The 25,473-nt window shown below is 35.4% G+C and overlaps 2 protein-coding genes across 2 annotated transcripts; one reads left to right on the forward strand and one right to left on the reverse strand.

The window, feature by feature from the left end:
- Window positions 1-1,406: 1,406 nt before the first annotated feature.
- On the forward strand, window positions 1,407-3,907 carry LOC104624518 (small RNA 2'-O-methyltransferase-like; the record flags this gene model as incomplete). Its single annotated transcript, XM_010291911.1, has 2 exons — window positions 1,407-1,584; window positions 3,506-3,907. Coding segments are annotated over 2 exons (580 nt in total), but the record flags the coding sequence as incomplete, so codon positions are not given.
- Window positions 3,908-11,554: 7,647 nt separating this feature from the next.
- Window positions 11,555-22,630, reverse strand: FAM102B (family with sequence similarity 102, member B). The gene is made up of 10 exons (XM_010291899.1): window positions 22,493-22,630; window positions 21,860-21,889; window positions 21,234-21,350; window positions 20,021-20,067; window positions 16,157-16,263; window positions 15,101-15,196; window positions 14,343-14,529; window positions 13,658-13,785; window positions 13,187-13,256; window positions 11,555-11,597 (listed from the first exon to the last, which is right to left on the reverse strand). The coding sequence occupies exons 1-10, from the start codon at window positions 22,628-22,630 to the stop codon at window positions 11,555-11,557; spliced, it is 963 nt and encodes a 320-aa protein (XP_010290201.1).
- Between the last annotated feature and the right edge of the window lie 2,843 nt (window positions 22,631-25,473).

Below are 25,473 nucleotides of genomic sequence, written 5' to 3' on the forward strand. Positions count from 1 at the left end.
CCTTTCCAACCTAGTGATTCTGTGATTTAAAACTTTTCTTTTTATTATTATTACAGTTAATGCATTTGAAGTGTAAGGTGTTCATTAACCTTTTTGCATAATACTACTCTGCTATAGAAATGCTTCATAAAAACCTAAGAAATGTGCTCACTATGTATGGTGTATAATCAAAGCACTCAATCCAGACGTTTCTGTAAGAGTGTGCAAGCAGACTTATGAAATAATCACAGTAGCAGAGCATGCTGAATAAAGTTAAGGATAGTGTAGTGGATCATGGCACAATGAAAGATTTCATGCAAAACGTATGTCCATGACAGAGTTGCGTGAGATGTATCTTACTCTAGTATCAGTAGATGTAGTAAAATCTACAAAATAAAGAGGGAGTGGGGTATATATCCTGAGATAACATTAAACTGTCAAGCAGTTGTGGAAGAAAATATATGGTACAGTAAAGGATGCCATACCTCAATAGCCAACTCTTGGTCAGAAATTTTATCTTGGAAAATTTGCCCCTCAAATTAGGTTGTTTCTGCCATAGACTCTAAAGTATGCAGTGATTTTTTTTTTTTTTTAGTATATGGTTTTGCAAAGCTTGAAGCGCATATTTTCCTGCAAAAGGTGAATACATTAGAGACCATTTATATGACTTAAAGTAAATTTAGGCTCTGCTCTTGGATATATGTGAATTAAAAATATTGATATGACTGAAGGAGTGCTTTCTTTTGAGCTGTAAACATGAGAAAGTCTTCATGTTTGTGTTGTGAAATGCAAGTATTGCAATATTCTCTAAAATACATTATATTAATTTAGTTTACTGCTTTTTCATGGAGAATGACGCAGGCAGGTAGTGCCATTTTAGTTCCCTGCCCCATCACTTTTTTCACACTGGCTGATGTACTGCACTGCAAGATTGGTTTTCATTTAGATGTCATGTACGTTGTTGTAACCTTGATTAGGTAGACTTTACTCTTTACATATCTACAAAAACCCTTGCTTTTCTCTTTTTTTCTTCTATTAACTGGTCTCTTGTGGTTTTGCAATATGTATGGTTTTTATGGGTTCTTCTGAAACAATTTTGTCCTCTAAAATTGGTAGTTTTTAGCTCAACTTCAGTGTATTTGAGACAGTAAGCAACTGTGAACATGCATATTCAATGCAGGTATTTTAGAAATAACAGTAACATTTGGTTGCCTAAATTACTGATACGAAATGATTCAGACTAAGGTAGGCATATAATTACAGCTCTGATTCGGCAAATTTTGACAGTGCTTATCTTCAGGCATGTGGGTATTATTAGAAAAATTCAAGCATTCACAGGCTCAGGGTCTTGTTTCTGTTGCAGAATGCATCTTGATCACATTAAACAATGAATATTTAGTATGATTGGAATAATTTGTCTTTCTTAGGGCTCTAGAGACTGCTAGACGCTATGGTTACTCAGTGGAATTTACTGGCGTAGGGCACCCACCAACAGGAATGGAGAATGTTGGGTTTTGTACCCAAATAGGTGTGTTTGTTAGAAAATATCCTCAAACCAGTGAATCTGCTCAGTCTGAGAAACCCACTGAAGCAGTTTACAAAACAGTAAGTATTATGTTCTTGCATTAGTAGGATGAATAGAGTAAAATTTTCTATGACCTGCCTGTGACGGTGTTCTTGCTATGGTGTTCTACTACTATTGAATCTTAGCTCTGATTAACACACCATCAGATCAGAAGAGTCTAAGTCTGTGATTTGTGTTTCTAATTGTGTGAAGGCCTTTAACTTTTAGGTTATTTGCTAAATAGCAGTATAGGTAACCATTCTTATTTTAACACACTGTTATCCTTAGAGTGAAAATTCTCCTTTCCACCGGGTGTACTGTGACACTATTTTTAATTGTTCCTCTAATTGTTAATTTTTTCATCATGTGGTTGTTGGTACTGACACAGATTTTTTTTTTTCCCCAGATACATAAAAAATAAAAAGCATTTCTAACAGTGTATGTTTTGAAGAACTGCATAGTCTTGTCATATATGTTATCACAAGGAAGGAATTTCGCAGAAATCGGGTTGACAAGAACTGTTTTGTGTGGTTTGCCTTACTCATTAGGCTTTGATGTTACATCCTAATCTCAGTGTTTCCAGGTAGCCTGTTCTGGTTTTTGCAGAGGCATGGGATCTTGCCAAGCACACCATTCTCTGGTGACGCACATCAAACCTTTTTGGGTTTTTAGCATTAAATGCCTTTCACTTCAGATAACATCAGATAAGTTTTTTGTAAAATACTCTGCTGTGTGTTGCCCATGTCACACCAACAAAGCCTAATGCATCTAAGTGCCATGTGGTATAAATCAAAGGACATTTTTTTCAGAGATAAGATGAATTAATAATGCAAAAAGAGAAATGTATTGGGGGGGTTATTTCTGTCTCGTAACACCTTAAATTATTTGTTTCAGTAAGCATATTGTATTTCACTTCTTTGTTGAAAGATATGTATGTATCTTCAAGTGACTTGTGACCTGAAGTGAATTGTAAAGTGACATCATCGGAATGTCTTTTGTAGTTTCCAAGCTATAAAGACATTCTATACGTTTGAAATTTCACCTGTCATCTACTGCCCTTAATAGAATTGTGAAGTGTTCTTTAATGCTCAACAAATTTGGAAATAGGTCCAGGTGACTGACATGTACTAGAAATTGCTTTCATTATCTTCTGTTACAGGGTCAATATGGAGGGAGTTTTGACATCAGTATCCTTTGAGTTTAAACAAGAACATTGTATCTCATGTATTTCTTACCAAACCTGGATTATCAAATTAATTTTTATTTTATTGTGTAATTAATTTACATGAATAAACAAACACTTCAAGATCTAATCAGAAAGTAAGAAGAAATAGTTGTAGACTCTGGAAATTCAGTGGTAGTGTGTTGGGATAAAGCACTTCCTAGTAAACTAGTGGGAATGAAATTGCCTGCCAAGTTTTCTTAAGTGCCTTGGAGTATAGCTCAGCGTAGAATATATTACAAGTTCACAGATTTTGATGCCACAGTTTATTTTTTAGTATTCTCTGCATCTTGGGGAGCATATTTAATGCTTTACTCTGAAAACAGAATGAAAGACATAGCATAGCTGCAGTCCTGGTTTCCAGGTGACAGTTCAGAAGTAGTTTACGTAGCTGTGGAACTGTCATCAGAGCCTCATCATGAGTTATGTGGAAAGTAAGAGAATGATTAAAAAGAATTAAAGAATTGCAGGGCTTCACCTTGCCTGAACTACAAGTATAGCTTGCAGATATAAGCCTGACTTTTTTTTTTTAAGTTCTGTTAACTTTGCTAATTGCCATTGTAGTTGTAATACATAAAATCAAGTCTAGTTTTTCTGTTATCTGAATGTTTCAAGTAAAAAACGAAACAGGATTGAATAAAAAAAAGTTGACATTTTAGAAGCTCTTTTTGACAAGTAAATGTTAAAATTTGAGCCTATGATAATGACAAACATTTTATGTGTTTTTATGTGTTCTAAAGGTCTTCAAAGCAGTGTATCCAAGTCTTAAAGATGAGAAGTACCTGCAGAATGCAGTGGTCAGTGAAGTTATTTTCACAGCACAAATCATTAAGCAAAGTCTGCTGGACCGTTTAATGTCAGAACATAAGGAGTATAATGATGATCCTACTGAGAGAAAAACTACATTCCAACCTTTAATGAACTGTTTTTCAGAAGATCTTGGAAAACTGGTTGTTGAAAAAAGCATGGAAGCATTTGTCGATGGAGATGTGGTTTATATACCTCTTAAAACAATCTTTTCTTTTCCCAAAGTGAATCAACTTTGTGGTACTTTTGAGAAGTTATGCAAGCTTATTGCTGGCAAGGTCATACTGAGCACTGATGGTTCTGCTGTGATGCTCAATACTGAACATGAAAATTAGGATAATTATATCACAGATTTCTTGTACAAAGCTCAGTTAAGGTAATGAAAGTACTTTTTTAGTAGCTGTCAGATGGCGTGTTATGTATGCTAACTAGAATGACAAAATATTTTCTAAACTTTCCAGTATTTATCCATCAGCAGCTCTCTCATTTAGTGAAGATGAGTGCTTCTGACAAATATTGCAGTAATCTGTAGGGTTTTGAAGTAGAGTGTCAAAGGCTAAAAGGAAATAATTAATTCCTGTGAAGAAAAATTTTAAGTATTTCTGTTTGTTTTCTATTACCATGCTGTAACTATAATGACTAGATTCTTATTGCTAATATTTTGTTAGCTCCAAGGACAGCTGATGAGAACACAGAACTATGTTGTTGTGCTGAATAACGTCAGCCATGGGTTTAGGGCAAGTTTTTTCTTAATAGAATAAAATTTATAGCAGCTTTTTTCAAGATGAGCACATACCCAGCCTTCATGAAAACCAAATATTATTCCAGATAAATTGGCATACGCCACAAACTTTTATAGCTCGGTAAATTCAGTACTGGGGAAGAGTGCCATGATGTTGGACGTAAGGTAGGAAAAAAAAAGTAGATTTAGCCCTATCATTTTATCCAGTTTCTTAATAACTGCTGCTTGGGAAATAACTTGCATCCTGTAAGTTTTCAGAAGCTGAATTTAATTTGAAGCTGGTGTCGTTGACTATTCTGTTGTTGGGAAGAAAAAAAAAATAATAATCTGTCATTGTACATGCTAACCTGGCCCTGGTGTACCTGAAAAAAATTTCCTGTGTTTTCATGTGCAGCTGTTGTCCAAGAAGTCTTGATGACACATTCAGCAGCAATGAAAAGCAGAAGTGTTATAGATAGTAGAGCTTACTTGCTTGGCCCAGATGACTTTTTCTTAAGTAGAGCTGAATTGTATGTATAAATGCACAGTAAGTAAGTGTTAAACAATGGACTTGTGCATCCTTAAAAATTTCTGCTTTCATAACTGGCTTGTTCATACAGGATGAATGAAGCAACACACTGCAGTTCTCTAAGTTTCTTTGCATACCCAGATTTTTTTAATCAATAGTTTTAATATCGCAGATGAGCATTTCTTAAAAGTATGGAGGTGGTCAATTAAAAGGCTTCATTTTGTATATGTTTCACAGTGTCATTGGCAGGTTTGAATGAGCTGCTATTATCAGAACTGACTTCAAGTTTGTGAAACATGAAAGTTTCACAACTTTCAGAAAATAAAAACTGTGTGTAAGGGCTGACTGTTTCTTAAAGAAGATACTGCATTCTACCTTCTAAATTTTTTTAATTCTCTTGAATTTATTAAGGTGAAGGATCAGACGTAAAAGGAGAAGGCAGCTGTAATTCTCTGAATTCAGAAATGGTACAGAATCTATAACAGGTTGAGATTCAGGGAAAGAAGAATGATCTGCAGTGCTGTATGTCATACTGAATGATTAAAGAATGCTTACTTAATAAGCTTTTGTCTTGTGGGAGATATTTTTCCTATAACAAATAGACATGGATTATGAAAATTTAATGTAACACAGTATTTATAATTACTTTTAAGAATGAATTGAATTAAAATTCATCTTTAAGATATTCAGACTGGTTTCACTTTTCCTGACCATGTGATATGAATTTGCCAAAGTTGGTATGTTAAAATATATGTAAAATTCAAAATCAGTAAATATTCTTTGGACACTAATAAGCATCTCTGATAGCAGCATTGGTTTGTCATTAGAAAATATCTCTGCAATTTACTCTGTTTACTATAGTTAGAAGATTTTTTGACCACAGAACTTCCTGTGTTATTTCTTCTTGAAACATTGCATCTTTAGTGCACTTTATAGCATGATCACTTTAAATTGAGGAAGAGGGAAGAGAAGGAGGACTTGTCAGATTTGGAATGGTATTTGCCTTGAATTTTTTATTCAGGCAGCATCAATTACAGGGATGTCTTGTGAACAGACAGGACTGCATATGAATACGTGCTTGCTTTTCCTTAAAACATTATACCCCTAAGGCTTTGTAGCTATATTTAGAAAACTGCTTATATGAATATTTGGTGGACTGATGCAAAAGGGCCTAAACAGTAATCCAGTTTTTAAGGGGTTCATGGATCTTCTCCACCTTCTTTGTAACAGGGTTTAGTTTTTAATGATAACTAGGGCAAATATAAATCCTTACTTTCTTGCTTATGCCATTCCTGGGGAAAATCTGAAGTCCAACTACAGATGTTTGGCCCTACCTGTTCACAGTGTTCCTTAGTATACGTATGTGTACTGAAACTGAAGAAGCTTATTACCTATCGTATACAAAAGTGCTATTTATTTAGAATATATACATTGTAATTGAGACTGCTAACTCTTAGTAAAATAAGCTACAGTATTTTGTGTGCCAGCTTTCCAGGCTTCTACTGGCTTAATTAAAGTTTATTTAAGATTTTCTTTAAAGTGCTGAAGTAACTGTCTTTTCAGGAGCAGTTAAACCCTCTCACAGGATTCACTGTGCACAGCTCTTCATTATCAGGTTGGTCTTTTGATTAAACTCTCATGCATATTTGTGAATAAACACAGTATTTATTGTGTCCCACTTGAACTTGCAGCTTGCAGCTGACCAAGGTCAATTCTCATGTCTCAAACCAGGGTGCTGAAAGGAAGTTTATGAAGATGAAATGTGTTAGACTGCATGTGGCACTATCACTGACCAGGAGATGGCACACACATCTCAAAACAGATCAGCCTTAGGTTGTTCAAAACTGTAAAATCCAAATAAAGTAGATTTAAAAAACAACAACACAGCCCAACAAAAAAAACACCCCACCACAAAACCAAAAAACCAGTGCAGAATCCTGAATATAAGGGAAATAACTTGCTTAATAGCTATCAAGTTACTAGGGACTGATTATGATCAGAATAGTTGAACAGAACATTTTCTGATCAGTGTTTTAATTTAATAATAAAGTGAGGAAGTGGTATAAATAAATTCTAAAAATATCCCCTCACTTATTTTAATAAATAAAAACCAACTGCCTAATTGTGAGAGCTGGAGGAGGTGTCTGTCTTCCCAGAGGTTTCTCAAACAAACAGGTCTCGGCTAATAAACTTTTGATGTGTTTCAGTCCTGTGGCCCATAGGTTTCCATGGTATTGGGGCCTATTCTATGCTTGTTATCATTATGTTGCTAAATGAGGTTTGGATCACTCAGTTACAGCTGGGTTCTGTGTAATTCATAATGGTTAGTTGTTGGGACTTTTGTTTTTCTACTTAAACTGAGTAGAAGAAACATAGGAAGGGGCTTCTGAAGTGACAGAAAAATTCTTCATTCACAAAACAAACACATTTTAATGCAGTCCTGTATGCAAACAGTTCACTGAGAACGTCCCCAAAATAAAACACACTGACAGTAGCATATACTCAAATGAGGATACTGGGGAAACATTAGTAACTCGTAAGCAAAGGCAACTCAAAAAAACCCAAAAAAACTAGTGCCCCCTTTACATGTTTATGAAAAATTTCAGTTGTGATCAGAAGGGCAGTACATACAACTCTGAACTTAGGCAAAGTTTTGCTAGCTTGTCATTAGAGATTTTCCCAAAGAAAAAAAAACAGTTACTTAATATTTTCTAGTTTTTAACAAGGAAGCACCAAAATGAAAATAAACCTGTCCCACAGAAATCAAATTTATTGAGATGTGTTTGCTTTTCCCCTTCTGGGCAGATGCTGCTGTGAGGCCAGACAGGGAATTGAATAAATGAACCTATTACAGAAACTTGTAGTGGTGCAACAAATGGGAAGAAGAGAGCAGGCAAGAATGAGCACCTGGGTGAGGAGAAGGTAGAACTACTTACTACTTTCTATAATTCTTGAGGCATAGTATTTTCCCCGTGGTAGTCTTTGTGGTGTTTTCCTATGTCAGGAGGTCCATAAAATTCATTTAGGTGTTCAATGACAGCATTCAAAGTTCTAGTACTTTATATACTCTGCTTTTTTTTTTTCCTGTAGCAGTACAGGAAAATCTTTTCCCATACTACAATAATGGTTTTGCCTTGGTATATTACATATGCGTATGCAACAGTGGTGCATAGCCTTATTTTCATTCATAAGATGTTTTCCTTCCAGATTAAAAAAAAAGTGTCTAAATGACATGTTTTCCTTGTGATGTGTACATTGCTAAAATAGTGTGAAAACACAGAAGTAGAAAAAGCAAAGCATTTAAAAAAAAATCCCCTAGTGATTATATTTGCACCTGCTGCTATTCAGTAAGGCAACTAATATCTATGAATGTTTTATGTGTATATATATGTATACCTCATATTTCTGAGAGAATTCTCCACTGTGAGGTCCTTAACTGGAGGATTTGTTTGCTGGTGAGATTGCCTCTTATCCTATAAGGAAACTGTTGATTCGTAAAACCAGAAGAGAGAAAACAACCCACAAAAGAAATTCTAGGATATTCTGCTGAAATTTTTGAAAAAGTTTCTTCCTTTTTGAATTGAAAGACAGCTGAGGCTGGAGTTGATTATACATGATACAGTTACTTCTCTTAATCCTTACTATACAATTAACTGATTACTGAACTGATTTGAGTGCCATTTGTACTATGATTTGTACTATGATTAGCTGCGATTCTCACCAATCTAGATTTTTTAACGTAAGAACAGATGTTTACTGCAGTATGAAAAAGTATGGTTATTTTGAATGCTTTGATGAGAAAAGAAATACATACCACAAATAGTTTTGTTAAAAAAAATAAGAAGGTAATTTACAAAGTTACACAAACTGTATGAAAAGCTTAAGCAGTAGTAAGTCGTTACATTCAACTAAGGAGGATTAATTTTGTCATTTGCAAAATTACATACGCTGCCCTAACTTTCCCCATACACTGCTAGTTGTGGAGTCTGCTTAATGATTAACCTACCAATATACCTCACACTAAAACTGATCTTAATTTGTGTGAGACTGACACACTAGTTTTTCTATCCAGGAGGCAGATCAATAATTATGTACTAGTAACAGTGCCATTAAATACTTTGTGGACTGGAGATTCGTTTAAAAAGCTGCAAAGGTAAAGTTTGAAAAGCAGTAGAGAAACTGAAATAGAAACAAACTTCCAGTTAAGTTTGTAATTTTTGCATTAAAAAAAAGACATAATTGTTAGAAACATATTCCAAGCTGAAGACATGAGTTTATTGAATGTCTGAGACGTTTGCGTTTAAATACAGTTAAAAAAAACCCCAAACCAACACATCCTGAACAGTTTTTAGTATATGAGTCTCCAATATTCTTAAAACACAGTTTATAAAAAAGAAAATACTGCATCTAAATATGAAGGTTATGTTCCACTTAAAATATGCACAATTAGAGAATCACTTCATAAAGTGTTGTAACTCAAAGTGAGAACAATAAATTACTAGAATACAGTTTTATCAGAAGCTTGATTTCCATGTAAACTTCCCTCCTATTTAAAAGATCTGCTCAGGCAAGAAACTAATTGGTTTCTCGTAAACAAAATATCTAATCTATAGCAGTTAGCTGTGTCTTTTAACATAGAATATAAATTTGGGCTATGGAAATTGCCTTAAGAATTATATAAGTAGCTGTACAATGTTTTTTAAAAGTCTGTTTTCCTCAAACTGTGCCTATTTTTTTCTAGTAAACTTCAGTAAACTACCATCTAAATACTGCTGGTTTTAATAGATTTGTCAACAAGTGTAGCAGTGTTAAGAGTACTGAAAGCAACTTAACTTATTCAAATTTCATGCAATTTTTGGCTTGCACTAGGATTTTTTTGGTACAAATTAGTTATGTAACAGGAAAGGAAACTATCATGCTCTGAGAGATAGTTGTATACTAGCAGTTGTGTAGTTTTTGTTTAAAATTCCTGTGGAGGACAGAAATGGATAATACCTCTCTTCTATTAACAGCAGCTAAAATCTTTGTATTAATTCTTTTACCTATTAAAAAACTTCAAAGAGATTATAATTAACAGTAGGAAATAAGTATTTAAGTACCATAACTGAGAAATAGCTCAAATTAATGATTTTCAATAACAGTACTCAAGCTTTAAAATCTGAAATTTCCAGAAAAAACACAGACAAAAATTACTTTAACTCTACTATGGATTTATGGAAAACAAAGCCTGCTTTTCCTAATTTAACCTATTAAATATGGCCTACTTATACTTTAATAAAAGGATGTCAGACATCACTGAGCAGAATGTGAAGCATTCAGAGCTTTGAAAAATGGCCACACTATTTGTATTTTCATTTAATCCAAACCTTACTGATAAACAATACAACTAATCATAACAAAATTAAGGTCATTTGCAGTTATCAATTAAATACAGCAGAGCCAAGGCTGAATTAGAACTGTGTCACTTAACATATCCCTTTAAAAATGGATTCTATGGATTCTTTCATAATTCTCAATGAAAATTTTAAGAGAACTTTCTTGCCTGTCAGGCAAATCACTATTTGTGCAACTTCAAATACAGTACATTGACCTTAATGTAACAGTGGATAGATAGTGAAGGAAGAAGTGTTCAGCAAATCAGCTGCACAGTAGACTTTCAGTGTGCAGAGTACATGTACAATAAAGTGCTTCTCTTAACGAGATAATAGTATAGATGTTTAGCTAGTTTTAAAGCTTAAATTGCTTAGTAAATAGTTTAATGTCCCTGTACCTCCCCAATCCCACAAGGCACATTCAAAACACAAGCAAAGCACTAACTAGCTGTGAAAGATTAAGCTACAATAAAAAATTCTAAGTGGTAGTAAACTACTGACTAGGTTTGTAAACAGTACCATCCCATTGAATCTCCAGGTTCATGCATTATTGAAGCAAGTGTCTGTGGAAGCAGCTTTTGAACTCCAGATTTAACAATCAAGCCCACTTTCTTGATAATACACTACTCTGCCGTAGTATTTTGATGTGGAATCCCACTTCTTTTGTTACTTGCACAGAAACAGATGTCACATTTGATGCACTTAAGCCTCTAGACTTCATTTACCGTTAACACAATTGATTACTGACTGGTTTAGATTTATTTAGTATTTTTTTTATGCATGTGAAATTCACCTCTACTGTTCAAGCTTACAACGAAGTTATACTAAGTACTCTTGAGAGAATGTTTTGGTTATGTTAAAACATAGCTGGGCTGTTTTGTGGAGGCCTTAATTTTGACTTGATAGAAGTAATTAGCTTCTGTAGGAATAAAATAGCAGGTAGGATCAAATTGAGTAATTAATTTCTTCAGGTTCATTTAAGACCAACTTTTAGAAGCTTCTTCAGAAAAGAAGCTACGAACAAAGTACAGCACCAGAAGTGATCTCCTGTATAAAATACTGAAATGGGACTCAATCCTGCTTCCAAAACTGTTTCTCTCAACTCAAAAAGCAAGTAATTCCACTAACATCAGGTAGAGCTTACAAAAACAGTCGAAGTGCTCACACAAGCTACACATAGCAGAACATTGCCTTCATACCACAGAAGATGAAGCTCTATGAGCAAGAGGCATTCCATTACTTTTCAAAAAAAAGATGACATTGAGTTCATTTTGGCTTTCACTACTCTTGCAACAGAGCAAACAAAACCAGAAGTATCAGCGCCAGAGCTCCAAGTTGTCCTCTTGTTTGGCATTCTAGTCTAACGTTTTATCACCACCTGCTCATATGCTCCAGATCCTACTCTGAAAGAATGTTTGAAACAAGTAAGTTCATTCAACTTAACTGGAAGCTAAACAGCAAGTATCACAGATCAGTAAGTTTACTATTTAACCTGCCCAACCAATCCCACTCCTGGGGAGAGAAAAAAAAAAAACAAAAACAACTGAACAGCTAGTACCAGAACAGCTAACTGTGAAGGGTAGAAAACATGCGTGATTACTATGCCACTGAGTAACCTACAGTTTAATGCATTAAAGCGTTTTGTGTTATGCTACAGTTAAAATGAAGGATGATAAATAATGTTACTGAAAAATAAGTTACTGTTGGACTTCTGTTTCCTTAAAGGGTATCTTTTGGGTACCTCTCCTACCCCAGCTATATTGTATGCAGGTAATACTTTTTATATACATTTATACATAAATAGATAAATGTCTCTTAAAAAAACTCAGTAAGTGATACTGTTCTTCTGTTAAGACACAAGGAAAATGTCTTCCAGTCTTTTGTTCACACTGAATTGTAAATGCACGGTTACAAACCTCTCACCCCCAACGTGACAGAGCATAGTCTGGTATTTTACATGGCAAATTGCAGTACTCTGTCAAAAATTAGCTCTGCCTTAGTGTAGTATTCTGCCTGGACAGTTCTGGCAACTGAATTAGGACAGATCTCTATATACTACTGCAGTATGCTCTGTAACCATACATGTTATCCTAGACAGAAATTAGTGTGCCCAGTTTGCAAACAAATCAATTAATTATCTTTTAACCATAGTATCGCTTGCATGTGTAAAATGATTTTTTTTTAACTTTCAGCATGTTATCAGCTGCGTTATACCTAATTCCAGAAGTACTTACTGAAATACTGAAACTATGCTAATTTCGTGGAATAAAAATCTTAAAAGAGTTACCCTAGACTGCAGAATCATGGTATTACAGCATACTCTTATCTGGTTTTAATGTTTTCTCATCTGACAAGACTAATACATTCAGGTCAAGTCATACATCAGAGTATTTGAAGAGTGTTTAGAGAAGAAAATACCTCTCCCTGGTTTCTAAAACAACTATAAGAAGATAATATGAAGCAGATTATCAAAGGAGAGAGTTTAGGGTTACAAATAGTTGAAAGATGAACAAGCCATTGAAACAGGAATAGTGTAGCATATGGAAACAGAAGCAGCTGTGAGAAAAACTGAAGAAAATCAGGTTTGTTATCGAGAAGATATAGAAGTTTGACGCTGTAAAGGTGGATGTGTAAAACACTTAAGACTTCCTTCGAGCTCCATAGAGTAATGCAGTAATTCTGTAGAGCTGAGATTTCAAACTGGTGCCTGTTTCCTGTGTCCATACTGAAACACTGCTCATATCTGAAAACTTTGGAACTGAGGCTCGTCAGAACCTCCAAAAGTTCTAATTCTTACGCTTGACACATCAGTTTTATTTTGGAACTAACATATGTGTTTTGTTTTAAAACCTGATGATCTACTTCTTTTGATGCCTTTAAATGGTACAGAATAGAAAGATACAAAGATCAAGAATGTGTATACATAATAATTGCTGTATAAGATGCATTTTTGTTTAGTATTACCTATGGATTAGTTGTTCAGACTACATACCTGTTAGGTAGATGATGGCTTCCAAAAGAAGTGCTTCCACCAGGGCCCACAAATAATCTTAAACCTTCTTCTAAAAAGCAAGGGAATTAACATGTTAGTTTCCTTTAATGTTGCCCTAGCTAAAGGTAAGCCATTTTAAATCACACCAGTTCTGTAACTGATACTTTCAGGTGCAAATGGTTTTAAGAAATCAAGAACCAAACTTCACATACTACAGGTTGGAGGAACTGCCTTCCTTGTAGACTCGCCCCTGCTCTTTTCTTTTCATGCTTAAAGTAATTCTCTGGGAAAGTTACTGAGTCATGCAAGGGTCTTTTCAACTTCTGGGAGACAGGATGAAGCATAAAATTTAGTGATCCATATGCACAGACCTTATGATTACAAGCAAGAGGGCCTATGAAGAGGGTGGGTTTTTCCTAAGGCCTGTAATGTGCATCAGTTTTCCCTGAGCTTCCTTATTTATCTCCATACCTTCTGCACTTGAGTCTAAACTGAAGTCTTGACTCTGGAGTATTTTTTCAACTATATCATCAGCATCAACTCTGGTAGCATCAACCCTCTTCAGCTGTGACTCCACAGAGTCTTGCTTTACAGGATGTCTGCAAAAATAAATATATTCAGAATCATAGACTAGTTTGGGTTGGAAAGGACCTTTCAAGGTCATCTAGTCCAAACCCCCTGCAATAAGCAGGGACATCTTCAACTAGACCAGGTTGCTCAGAGGCCCGTCCAACCTGACCTGGAATGTTTCCAGGGATGGGGCATCTACCACCTCTCTGGGCAACCTGTGCCAGGGTTTCACCACCCTCAGTGTGAAAAATTGCTTCCTTGTATCTAGTCGAAATCTACCCTCTTTTAGTTTAAAAACTGTTGCCCCTTGTCCTATCGCAATATGCCCTGCTAAGAATTCTGTCCACATCTTTCATATAAGTCCCCTTTAAGTACTGGAAGGCTGCAATAATAACGTTTCCCCAGAGCCTTCTCCAGGCTGAACAACCCCAACTCTCCCAGCCTGTCTTCAAAGGAGAGGTGTTCCATCCCTCTGATCATTTTTGTGACCTGCTCCAGCAGGTCCATGTCTTTCCTGTGCTCTTAGAAGTGATAAAGTGAATTATGGTTTACTTCTGCTAGATAACACTTTCAAAGTTAAGTGTACCTGCAGAGTTTTTCTGATGGTGCATCCTTAACAGACGTATCAATATTAGTTTCAGTTATTTTTGGCTCAGTCTCTTCACATGGCTCTAGAATGCTTCCAATTCCTGTTGAGGTACTACCCACTGAGGTGTTTCTTCTGTGGCAGAGTTCAGACAGACTGGATGATCTAGAGTGACATGTGCTATATCCTGTTCGGAAAGTGTAGGAGAGGTAGGTTAGGTATGTATGTTGTTGACAGCCAGGGTCATTACCTGTATTTTACTGTCCTGAAAGCAGATTTTGTGTTTTGTCATCTTTTAAAGAGACTTCAAAAGCCTCATGAATGTATGGGCATACACCAGCTAGGCAATTTACTTTGGGTTTTGTGTTCTAGCACATGCTGCTTTCTTTTTGTTCTAAATAACTCTTGCTTCCTAACAAATAGAATGACTTAGTGTCATTGCTTCCCCTTCAGCTTTTAGAACTAAGTCTCCATTTGTAAGTTATTTGTTTTTACACATGGAGGAGGTAAAAATCTCATTCAGATATGTTAACTGGAAGGAACTAAGGGAAAAAGCTGTCTCACATCTGAACAGATAATTCATTGTGCTTTAAAAAGGAAAAAAAAAAGTTACCCTCCCCACACCTGAAACTCCCAGGGAAAAGTTTTCAACTTCAAACCATTTTTTTTAAATATATTAAGTATACTCATTTTCTACAGTCTAAAACTGTAAAAGTAAATAAACTCCAACAATTCATAACAAAATTGTTAACAGCTACCCGACAGTTTTGACTGCTGACTTGCATAGCTTGAGGTTCTGGAATGTCCACATGCACCAAGTTCATCTGGGACTGAAGCACTCCTTGACGAGGCATCTGCAACATATGCAAGTCAGATACTGTTGCTAAAGCCATCTTTGTTATTTGTTATCTTGATTAGACTCAAATGTCAGATTTCCCAAAGGGATTAGGGATTTGACACTGGTTTTCTACAAACCCTTTGAAGATTCAAGTGCTGCAAAAATACCATGTATGTTGAAGAATATGCATTCCCTTAAAAAAAATACTAATAATATGTTTCTGTCTGAGTAAAAGAGAGAGTACCATTGGGTTAGAAAGATTTGTATGAAATGTAGTTTTAGATTTGTCTACACTGTAGACATTAGAGAGATCACTGTGCTTTCCATATACTCTAGAGGAATGGTGTGCTAGATGTTTTCTGGCTGATAAAGTAACTGTGGCTAAGACAACTTAAGCTGTGGTTACAGTGAAAATTAATAAGCTATGTAAGAGCCTGAAGCATGTAAAAAACCCGAACAAAACCAAAAAACAACCCATCAAAACCCCCTAAATTTCAACCTGTAACAATGTGGTTTAATAGTTGTTTGTTTTCTAATAGTCTAAATTTCAGAGTAACTACTTCAACTTTAAACAATACTTAGAACTTTTACCACTCAAAGTTTACTCAGTTATGCATATCCCTGTGATTCGTAAGTTGAAAATCAAGGGCCAAATTAAATGTCCAGTCAAAATACAAATCCAAAGGAAATCAAGAAATGTGTCACACTGAAAATGAAAGATTTTAAATGTTAAAAAGAAGGCAGGCTATCAATCCCATTTCTGGTTTTTCTCTCCATTAAATAAAGTGTTACAAAAGTGAAAAAAAGAGCGATTCCACTGATCTTATCTAGGGGAGTGTGTCTCACCCAATAACCAAAGGTCCCTTTGTGGGCCAACTGTCAGCATCCCTTTAAGATTTGAAACATTTTGTACAACTCCTTGAAGCTATGAAGTCAGTTATAAAAGAACTGAGAGATTAAAAGCATTATTTTATACCTGCTATACCCAGATGTACTACTTTAAAGTTTTCTCCACCTTTCCTGTCTTCATGCAAAGATTCTGATTCTCCAGCAATTGCTATAGACATTGCTGTGGAAGGAGGCCTGTAAGAAAAAGGTGGTTAAGATTTGCTGTACTTTTGCTGTAATCTCTCCAAACTGATCAGCACAGATTTTTATTTTCAAGTAAGTGGGCATAATTTGTACTGTACTTCAAGTTAATAGGCTTGTAACTTTTCTCTGAAAACATGCTGCCTAGCCGTCTGTTAAAAACTAAAAAAAAAAAAAAAAAAAAAAAAAAAAAAAGAAAGCTTTTGCTATTGAGCTTCAGATTATTTTACAGAATCCATCTGCTCAGCCCTCAGTCCTTCAGGCTTCTGGGGATGCTTGGAAAGGCATTTCCTTTTTTTAATGATTGGTGGAGTGATACGTTTTTATTTTTAAGTTCTTGATTATTTTTATTTAAGTGTATGAATCACAGGATGATTTACGTGCTAAGAATGTATATAATGCAATACTTCATGGAATACATGACAATGGTAAGTTAAAGAACACAAAAACAAACCCTCACAACAACAGTTGGCCTACTTGGCTTGTGCACTGTGATGTACTCCTGGCTTTGTTTCATCTCTCTTACAGTACATGAGGAGATTCCGGGCTGATAACCCTCCCACTCCTAACAACGGGCCCTATGTTACCACCTCCATGTATTCCCCTCTGAATTCTGCCTCCTACAAAGTAAAAAAAGCATCATGTATGACATCATTTAAATTTGATTCAATATTAAAACAGTTTTTAATAAAGCTTAAATGCTTGTTTCAGCTTATACCAAGACTGAAAGAGATATTTTATTAAAATGAATAAACCTCTAAGTCTGTGTTTTGCTAGTGCAAAAGAAACTAATTAGAAAATTACAAAGTGAAAGTAATCTTCGCAAGCAAACACAACTAAAATATATGTCAAGATATTACCTACAGGTTTTTTAATGCTTTGTTATTTTTGATGTTGGGAACAGACTGTTGGTCTGCATACAAATGGGTATTTGTTGATATTTTTAGATTTGACATATTCAATAAATTAGTTACTGTCTTTATGTACAGTAACATATCCCCTCTTACGTTACATTTGAAAGTAAAGAGAGAAAGAGAAAAAGCCCTTCTGGAACTATAATGCTTCTGTGACTTAACTGCCTAACATACTTTTGAAAGCAAGAACTGAATGCTTTCAGGGATGTCACCCAGATCAAACATCAAGCCTTTTAGGCGTCTTTACAAAATATGTAGCTAATTCCAGATTGAATTGAATTGAAAATGTTTTAAGGTTTATTTTTCCTTGTATGAAGAACATCTGGATTAGAGAAATTTTTTGTTCTGTTTGTGTTGAAAGTTTATGTTCCAGGAAATGGTTATATCATCAGTTTGGAAGAAAATGCCAAGTCTGAATAATTTCAGTTAGAGATTTTTTCCTAGGGAGCCAGAAGACTATTTAGGTACTAATTTCAACTATTTGGGTACCAGTGAGTAAAGAACAGAAATACATTATTTTATTAGTATACAAGACTAATGATTGGTTAGTTGCCTTTGAGAAACTGTTTATCAGTATCAGTGATGTATTTGTTAATAGGTCTGACTCAAAGTAAATCAAGAGGTGCTAAATAACTAGGGATACAGAAAAGCTTTGCCCAATCAAACAAATTCAGATAATACCCTCTTACTTATTTAGTAAGCACAAGATGAGGTTTCACAGTGTTCTGTCGTTCTTATTGAAGGTTAGAAGAAGAGAGGAGAAAGGGCCTTTAGTGGTGCAAGGGGACATTGAAGAGTTCCTGCAGTGAATCATCTGAGCTAGACTGGTGCAGGCAACATTCTCCGGTCTCCTCAGAAATAATGGTAAGGGTACAGCCACAGCAGTAGTGCACAAAGTCTCTAGTTGCTACAGAAAACACTTCTCGATTGTACTAATAAAACCTACAAATTATGAGTTACTGCATACTTGCACCTCAGACTGAGTTAGGAGATCATGCTACTTTTCTTGGAGCTACAGCCTTATTTCACTTTAAATACAATCTTTTTTACTTAAGGAAGACTTCAGTATATGTTTACTGCTACAGATTAAGCCTGTATGAAATTATTAACCCTCTTCATTGGATTATTCACAGAGACATTGATTGCTTACAGTAATCTGATAAAAGATGAGTTTCTATTCAGTTTATGAGAGTATTTTGAATAAAAAAAAACTAATATGGACTGAAGTAGAAGTGTTTTACTGTAGCAGTTTGTAAGCAAGCACTATAGCTGCACAATGGAAGAGATCTTTGATTCAATATATGAAAACACAAATGAAAGCTGAGAACCTACAGAAGAAGTTGAGATTGACATAACAAGGGTGAAGCTCGCAATTTTTTCCAGATTGTTTTCCTTAAGCTCGTTTTTTCTTTTCCAGTTATACGTAATACTTGGAACTCTGCCTTAGATTGTTTTTTAAAAAGCGAACATGAGAACAAGCATGTTGTCTCAGACCAAAGGTCTGTCTAGCCTTGCATCCTGTTCTGTCAGCAGCAAAGAACAGATGCTAAGAGAATGTGGTACACATAGTAATGTATCTCCTGAATATTCTTCCAGCATCTCCTCATCTGTAGCTTAGGTATTTCTTGAGCCTCATAAGACGTTTTATATTTAATAGCCCTCAATATCTTGTGACAAGTAAAATACAACTACATTGCTTTAAACCTGATCTGGACAAAATTGCCATCTACTGTCATGTAGAGTATTGACATTAAACTGAAAAGCACATACACGTTGAACAATCCAGTCTACCAACATTCTAAATTACAGAAAAGCAGTGGTGGCATTAAGAGTCTTGGCAAGTATTGACGGATTTTCCACACTGCATTCATAGAAGCAGATTCTATACATATGTCTAAGCCTATCCTTAAAATGAATGGCATTTAGGTTATTATATAATATATTTTATAATTCGAACAACATGTGAGAGTTCTTCACTTCCCACTGATCATGATAATTAAGTCATTGTTAGCAAGGTCGTGGTTTTCTCTGGAAGTAGGAAGCTTGCCAACTGCACTGTTTCAGTTTAGTTATCCACTAAGCTTCGGTGCCTCATAATAAAATGGCTTGTTAGTCTAGACAGAAGGCAGCAATTTCATGTTACTCATGACTACATTTTTCCTTAGCATGCATGATTTTCCTCTCCTGTGTTTAGTTATGGAAGCTAATGTGCTCTAGCAAAACTATTGCATTTCCTTAACTACAGATTACGGACAATGAGGCCAAAGGATCCTGAATATAAAGCAGTGTGTTTTCCTAGCTGCTTCTCCCCTCAGATGTTACCTCTTGCATCTTTTACTAAGTTGCATAATGTCTTTGCTAACTAAATATCTCTAAGTGCTTTCTCTTGTACTAAGTCATATCACACTTCTGGTTTCTTTTTAAATAAATCCTTTGAAATCATCCGAGACTTGTGAATAACAGGTGTAACAGCACATTTTCCCAACACAAGTATTAGTCAGATCACCCCATACCAAGTATATTTATATAGGCTTGCTGCAGGAACAGCTTCCCTTAAGTGTTTCTTTTATTTTTATTTTTTAATTAGAGATTTACAGGCTAGTATTCTTTGCTTGAAACTATACTAACTATTTAACAGCAAGGAGAATTATGATACTTCTACTGTTATTTTTACTATGTTAGCCATTATTCAGCCACCATGCCATTTTTTGGTGCCTTTTTTTTTTTTAATATTGTTGCTAGATTGGAGAGATTTATAAACGCAAATTAGAAGTGTAATTCTAAACACGGACTGTATGACCAAAACACTATCCCACAGAGATTTTTTATAAACTTACGTTTTAAAGCACGGGTCTCCAGACATTAGCTGCATGTTGATCAAAACCTACACGTTAAGAAAACAAAACCCACTGTAAGAAAAAAACCTGAAGTTATACCTGCCACAAATTTAAATTTACATTTAAGTAAAATAAAATGGTGTCATCACATAGACAAATAAATATATTTATGCGAAAAGCTACATATTTGTTTGTGGTACACATGCAAAAAACAGAAAATAGCATGTAAAGCAACATAGTTGCCCATACAAGATTCTGCAAAAGATACCTAGATCAAAAAGAGTCTGAGAAATAGTTATGATGGCTTCAAGGGTAAAATGAAGAGACAGGAAATCCAAAAGATTAATGAGCAAACAGAATATTGTTTAAAATAGTGGGTGCTGAAATATGTTCTTTGCTGAGAGTGTTTAGCAAACTGCTAACATCAGAGATAAAGTAAAACTACAAAAGGTAAATAATGCCATAGGATAACAATGCATTGAGAAGGCTTGTTAGCTGGGTCAAAGCCATCAATTAAAAGCTTTCTAGAAAAAGTTTATGACTGTCTTAAAGAAATCGGAAAGCGCATGTTTAAACTGTATACATGATGGTATGAGAAGTTAGTCCTAGGGTCTTGGTAAGGAAAGAATTTTTTTTTTAATTTACTTGTAACATTCTGTATGTAATTATTTTCAGGCTAATGCAGCTTATTCAATGTTTTAAACTCTCTGGACTAATGGGAGAGAACAGCAGGGTGGGTTTCTTCCAGCAATGCTCACCAATTGTTACATTGATTATTATCAAATAGAAAAGGGAAAGTTCCAGGACTCACAGAGGTGTTGAAGCTGGCTTATACATAAATAAGCCAATTAAGAGATTCACTCTTGGAAAAGCTGCACAGGAAGTTGCCCAGTCTTAATGATATAATTGGTACGTTTATATGAACGTATTAACTTTTTCATCATGCTTCCCTATTCCATTTTTCAATTCTTGTTAGAATACCTTTTGAAAGCTTTTCTTTTACAGCTATCCAGCTCCATTTCAAAGAGTAGGACAAATTCTATTTCTGACTACATGGATTTTAATGATTCTGTCTAAACAATGCTGATGGTTTTACTTTAGTTTTCGTTCTAGAAAGAGGTTCAGCAAATATGTTTTAAATTGCATTAAGTGCTTAATAATACCACTTATTCTCTGCTTTCTTAGTTTAAGTGTGATAAAGGAAACAAATTACTTTGAGAATGGAGTTATCCTGTCTTGTATTTTTGGTATCATAACCTTCCAGTAAACAGCGACGAGTGGTATTTCCCGATCCAGCAAACTCTGCTAGATTTAGATCTGCAAATCCCAGCTGTTAAGAGAAAATGACAAAGTTGGTAGTAAGCATATTACTAAATGAAAGTACTTGCTACATGCACAGTATTGAGTGCCACTCTACAGCCGTTTCCCTCAAATATAAATAAGAGGATGCCCATTAAAGGGAGCGGTGCCGGCAAAAAGCAGAAAACAAACTTGGAGTGCCAAATTCTGCATAGCTCTATTTTCAGTTAATTCAAGTCCCAAGAGAAAAAAGAACAAGGAGAGTTTTCTTTATTTTTAAAAGTAAACACATGCAGAAGGGTTTGCTTTTATCAACCCTTTCAACATACTAAATTGAAAGAAAAAACCATCCTGGTGGTATAATATTATTGTATACTTATTACACACACTGACTGAGAGTTCCAACACTACTGTGTCACTATAATGCACATAATGAAATCATGGGTATTAGAGTACTATTCTGCAATTACTTTAAAAGGGCATAAAATGACAAGAGAGAAAAGCTAATTTGTAGGTAAAGTTAGATACATCTCAATTTACCTTTGCATATGCCTTTCCTCCTTTTAACTCCTAGAAAAAAAGAAGAAAAGACATGCCATTAAGCCATTAAAGATATTGACTGGGGTTTTTTTGTTTGGTTTGTTTTTTTAGAAAAACAAGTACTTATCTTCACTTTAAAATAGCACAACACACATTTGCTAGGCTGTACGGTTGTCACTTAGAACTTAGTATTAATAATGTCCTCGTTGCAGGCCAGCTGGAGACTGTCATCTTCCAGAGGTGGGGAAGGGTGAGTGCCTGATGCCGACCAGCATTTGGCTTGTGCAAAGTCTAGCCCCAAAGGAAGTGCTGCATGCAAAATTCTGGTACTTAGCACAGTTCAATGCTTCTAAGTTCACTGCTGCTTGCTAGAAGTATCTATCAAGGGCTAACTTTATAAAGACTAATGAGCGATTCCTTTTATGTGCTGCTGGCATAAGTGTTCTTTTCAATGAGAACGTAAAAAAAACATGAATTAGTCAAACTAAAGTAATTAATAAGATTAATATGAAATTTTGGCTAGAATACCTAACATGGTTGCAGCTAAAATTTGCTTTATAAAGTTTATCAGACATTTAAAAATTAAACCAAACAAGTGAAGAAAGAGCAGAGGAGGGAAAAAGAGCTACTTACCTTCCGTACAGACACCCTGCAAATGCAAGCATCCAGAATCCCTGTTGTGGCACTGGCACTGATTTTACACATAAATAAGAACTTTTTCTTCCAGCGGACACAGTTTGCTTGTACTACCTCCCTGCAAATAGAGGACATATGCTTAGTATCAGTTGCATACACATTCAGGACCATAAAATGCAGTAGGACAGCTCCAGAACAAACACTGGTTCCACTGATTGTAGAGCGGTCACTTCATGCAAAATCTGATCCATGGGGTGAATAATCATCCTTCATTCTTCTCTTTGTACACGAAGACTAGTAACAGTTTCAAACCTTGAACACAATATTAGACCTACAGAAAAATGCAACAGCCATGTGTTGCATTTGCATCTCATGCACTTGCAACAGCAAGTGAATGAGACCGTGATTTCTCCAGGTTGCCTCAGGAGAGTGAAGTCTTCCTGAACATTAGGTCCCAGGCATTGTCTTCCAAGCTGCTGAGCTTTCGAATGTGCTTAAGATACTGTCTTTGACAAGTATTTTTTCTACAGAGAAAGGGAGTATCATACAAGCAGAACTAGATGAATTTGAGGCCTGGAAAAGTACAAAGGAGATGAAGTACAATAACCAGATACAAAGTAATGCACTTGAGGCAATCAAGAATTTCAGCTACATACTGGGAACTTGCCATTTAAGAGCAAAATAAGACGACTAATATCTGAACAGATTTGTTCACTGCAGGAGGATTACAACCTGAAAATGCTGCAGCTGAAAAAAAGGCAAAATGTAGGATGCTTTCAGCTATATTAATGTTATTATATAACCAAATAACTTTAAGTCAAATGAAAAGTGGTTAGGACCAAAATAAGGCATAATCAAACACCCATTTAAAACTGAAAACTACGAGGTCTCAAACCACTGAGCAAATTTCTACAACAGCCTTCAAAAAAGAGAAGTAGGAGAAAAAAAATCTTACTGTATCTAAAGACAAGGCTGACCAATTTGTGAATAACAGGGGACGTAAGGACTGGTGATTCTGAGGGATCTGCCTCGATGATAAAAAGCTCTTTTCTAGTCCCATGTTTCTAAACTCAGAACTTGGAACCATGGAGAAACTGTGCTAATTTCTTCTACCGCTCTAATCATTCAAGTACAGCCTTCACATATTAAAGCAGTATTTTTCCTTTTCTTTCTCTTCCATTTTTCTAATACATACATTTCTATGTTTTATATTAACTTCTTACAGCAGCTTATTATTGAAGATCCAGTCTGACATCTTTAACAGAGATAGAATTCTACAGTTCCATGTAAGCCGGAGTCAGAGTTTATTACCTGTGGAGAAATGATGAATCACAAGGCTGATGCAAAAGCTCCCATTTGCTGTGCTGGTGAGATTGCCACCTACAACGCTCACTGGCACCATGATTTCCTAAGGTAGGAATAAACTAGCGTGCCTAAAATGAGTCAGTTTAATGACCACAACAGACTTAACGGATTCTGATGATACAACACTGAGTCATATTCAAGCATGTGACCTAAAAGGAACAGGCTCTGTACACCACGAGCTACCTACCTTTTATCCATTATGTTTTATATTGTAATCTTTCCTGTGCTTTGGGGGGGGGGGGCTGCCAGTATGAGTTATTTAAATCCAAAATAGAACCTGAATTCAAAAATGGAAAATCACTAATAGTTACATTCTACGGGAAACAGACTCAAGCAAGGAGTCATCAAGTAAAATACAACCTCAAAGGGATATTTGATAACTGCTAACATTTGTTACACTTAGAAGGCCTAGGAATAACTTGTAGCACTTATGTGATAGTTGCTCAACTCTCAGGTAAAGCAAATAGTCAACTAGATGTACACTATCCAAGTGCATGAGTATCTGGGCCTGCATATTTGCAGGTTTCATACACCATGCTTAAAGATAATGCAACTTCTGAGAACACTCTTTTTCTGCAGATCACAGCGGTCCAGTAACTTAGAAATTAAATCTCCGTAATTGTTTTAAGTTCTTTTTTTTTCCTAAGTAACATTTTGAGCTTACCCTAAAAGCAAAAAAATAAAAGACCCTCTTCTCTCTTAAAAACATCACCACATCAAAATCAGTTTTACCTTTTTCATGAGCTGTCTAGCTACAAATTTTTGCTTCAAAAAAAGAAGGGATATTTATGTCACTATCTTAAGTCATTAAATTCACTGATACTTCTGTCAACAGTTTTATCAGGATAGATTGAGAATGCTAGACGCTGTTACGAAACGATACTGATGTCCTCTTGTGAGCACCAGAAGCAACAGGCCTGCCTTGATACCGAAAGACAATAGACTTGCTTACACCGTCAACCCTGCTGGTAGTTACCCTAACTTTCAGGAGCTTGATAGACGAAAAAGGCTGAGTGGGAAGGTGAACTTGAATGCAGATTAACTAAGTGATATGGTTGGTCAAGATTTTCTTTCACTAAAAACATCACATTTTGGCACGCTGAAAAATCCTCCCCAAAAAATCCAAACAGAGACACACAAAAAATCCCAGAATCAAATTTATGTATAGTTTCAGCACAGCGTAAGGATCTCAGTTTTAATACACCACTATAACTAAAAAACCGCTGCATGAAGAGGATAATTAAAAATGCTGTCAGCTAAACAAAGCAATTGTTGTAGCTGGCTGTCTGTCTTACTGGAATTTAAAGAGTTACTGAAATTAAATCTTACCAGAAATATCTAATCAATACTAAAATGCATGCAATTATATAAACCTTTATTAAGTTTCAAAAAGCAAGAACTCTTAACAATCCTTTGAGTTAAGCTCTATCTTTAGTCTCAGATCAAGGCATATCAGCTATGGCCATGAATCCACAGGGAGCCTGCATTTGCACACTACTATGCATCCAATAATATCTGCAAAACAATCCATTCTCAACTGTCCTTTTGGAAACTAGAAGCAATGTAGATTTTCTGCTATTCATTATCAAGCTATAAAACAATGCTTCAAGACT

Source organism: Phaethon lepturus, unplaced genomic scaffold (genome assembly GCF_000687285.1).
Source record: "Phaethon lepturus isolate BGI_N335 unplaced genomic scaffold, ASM68728v1 scaffold10380, whole genome shotgun sequence".
In the NCBI taxonomy this organism is placed as follows: domain Eukaryota; kingdom Metazoa; phylum Chordata; class Aves; order Phaethontiformes; family Phaethontidae; genus Phaethon; species Phaethon lepturus.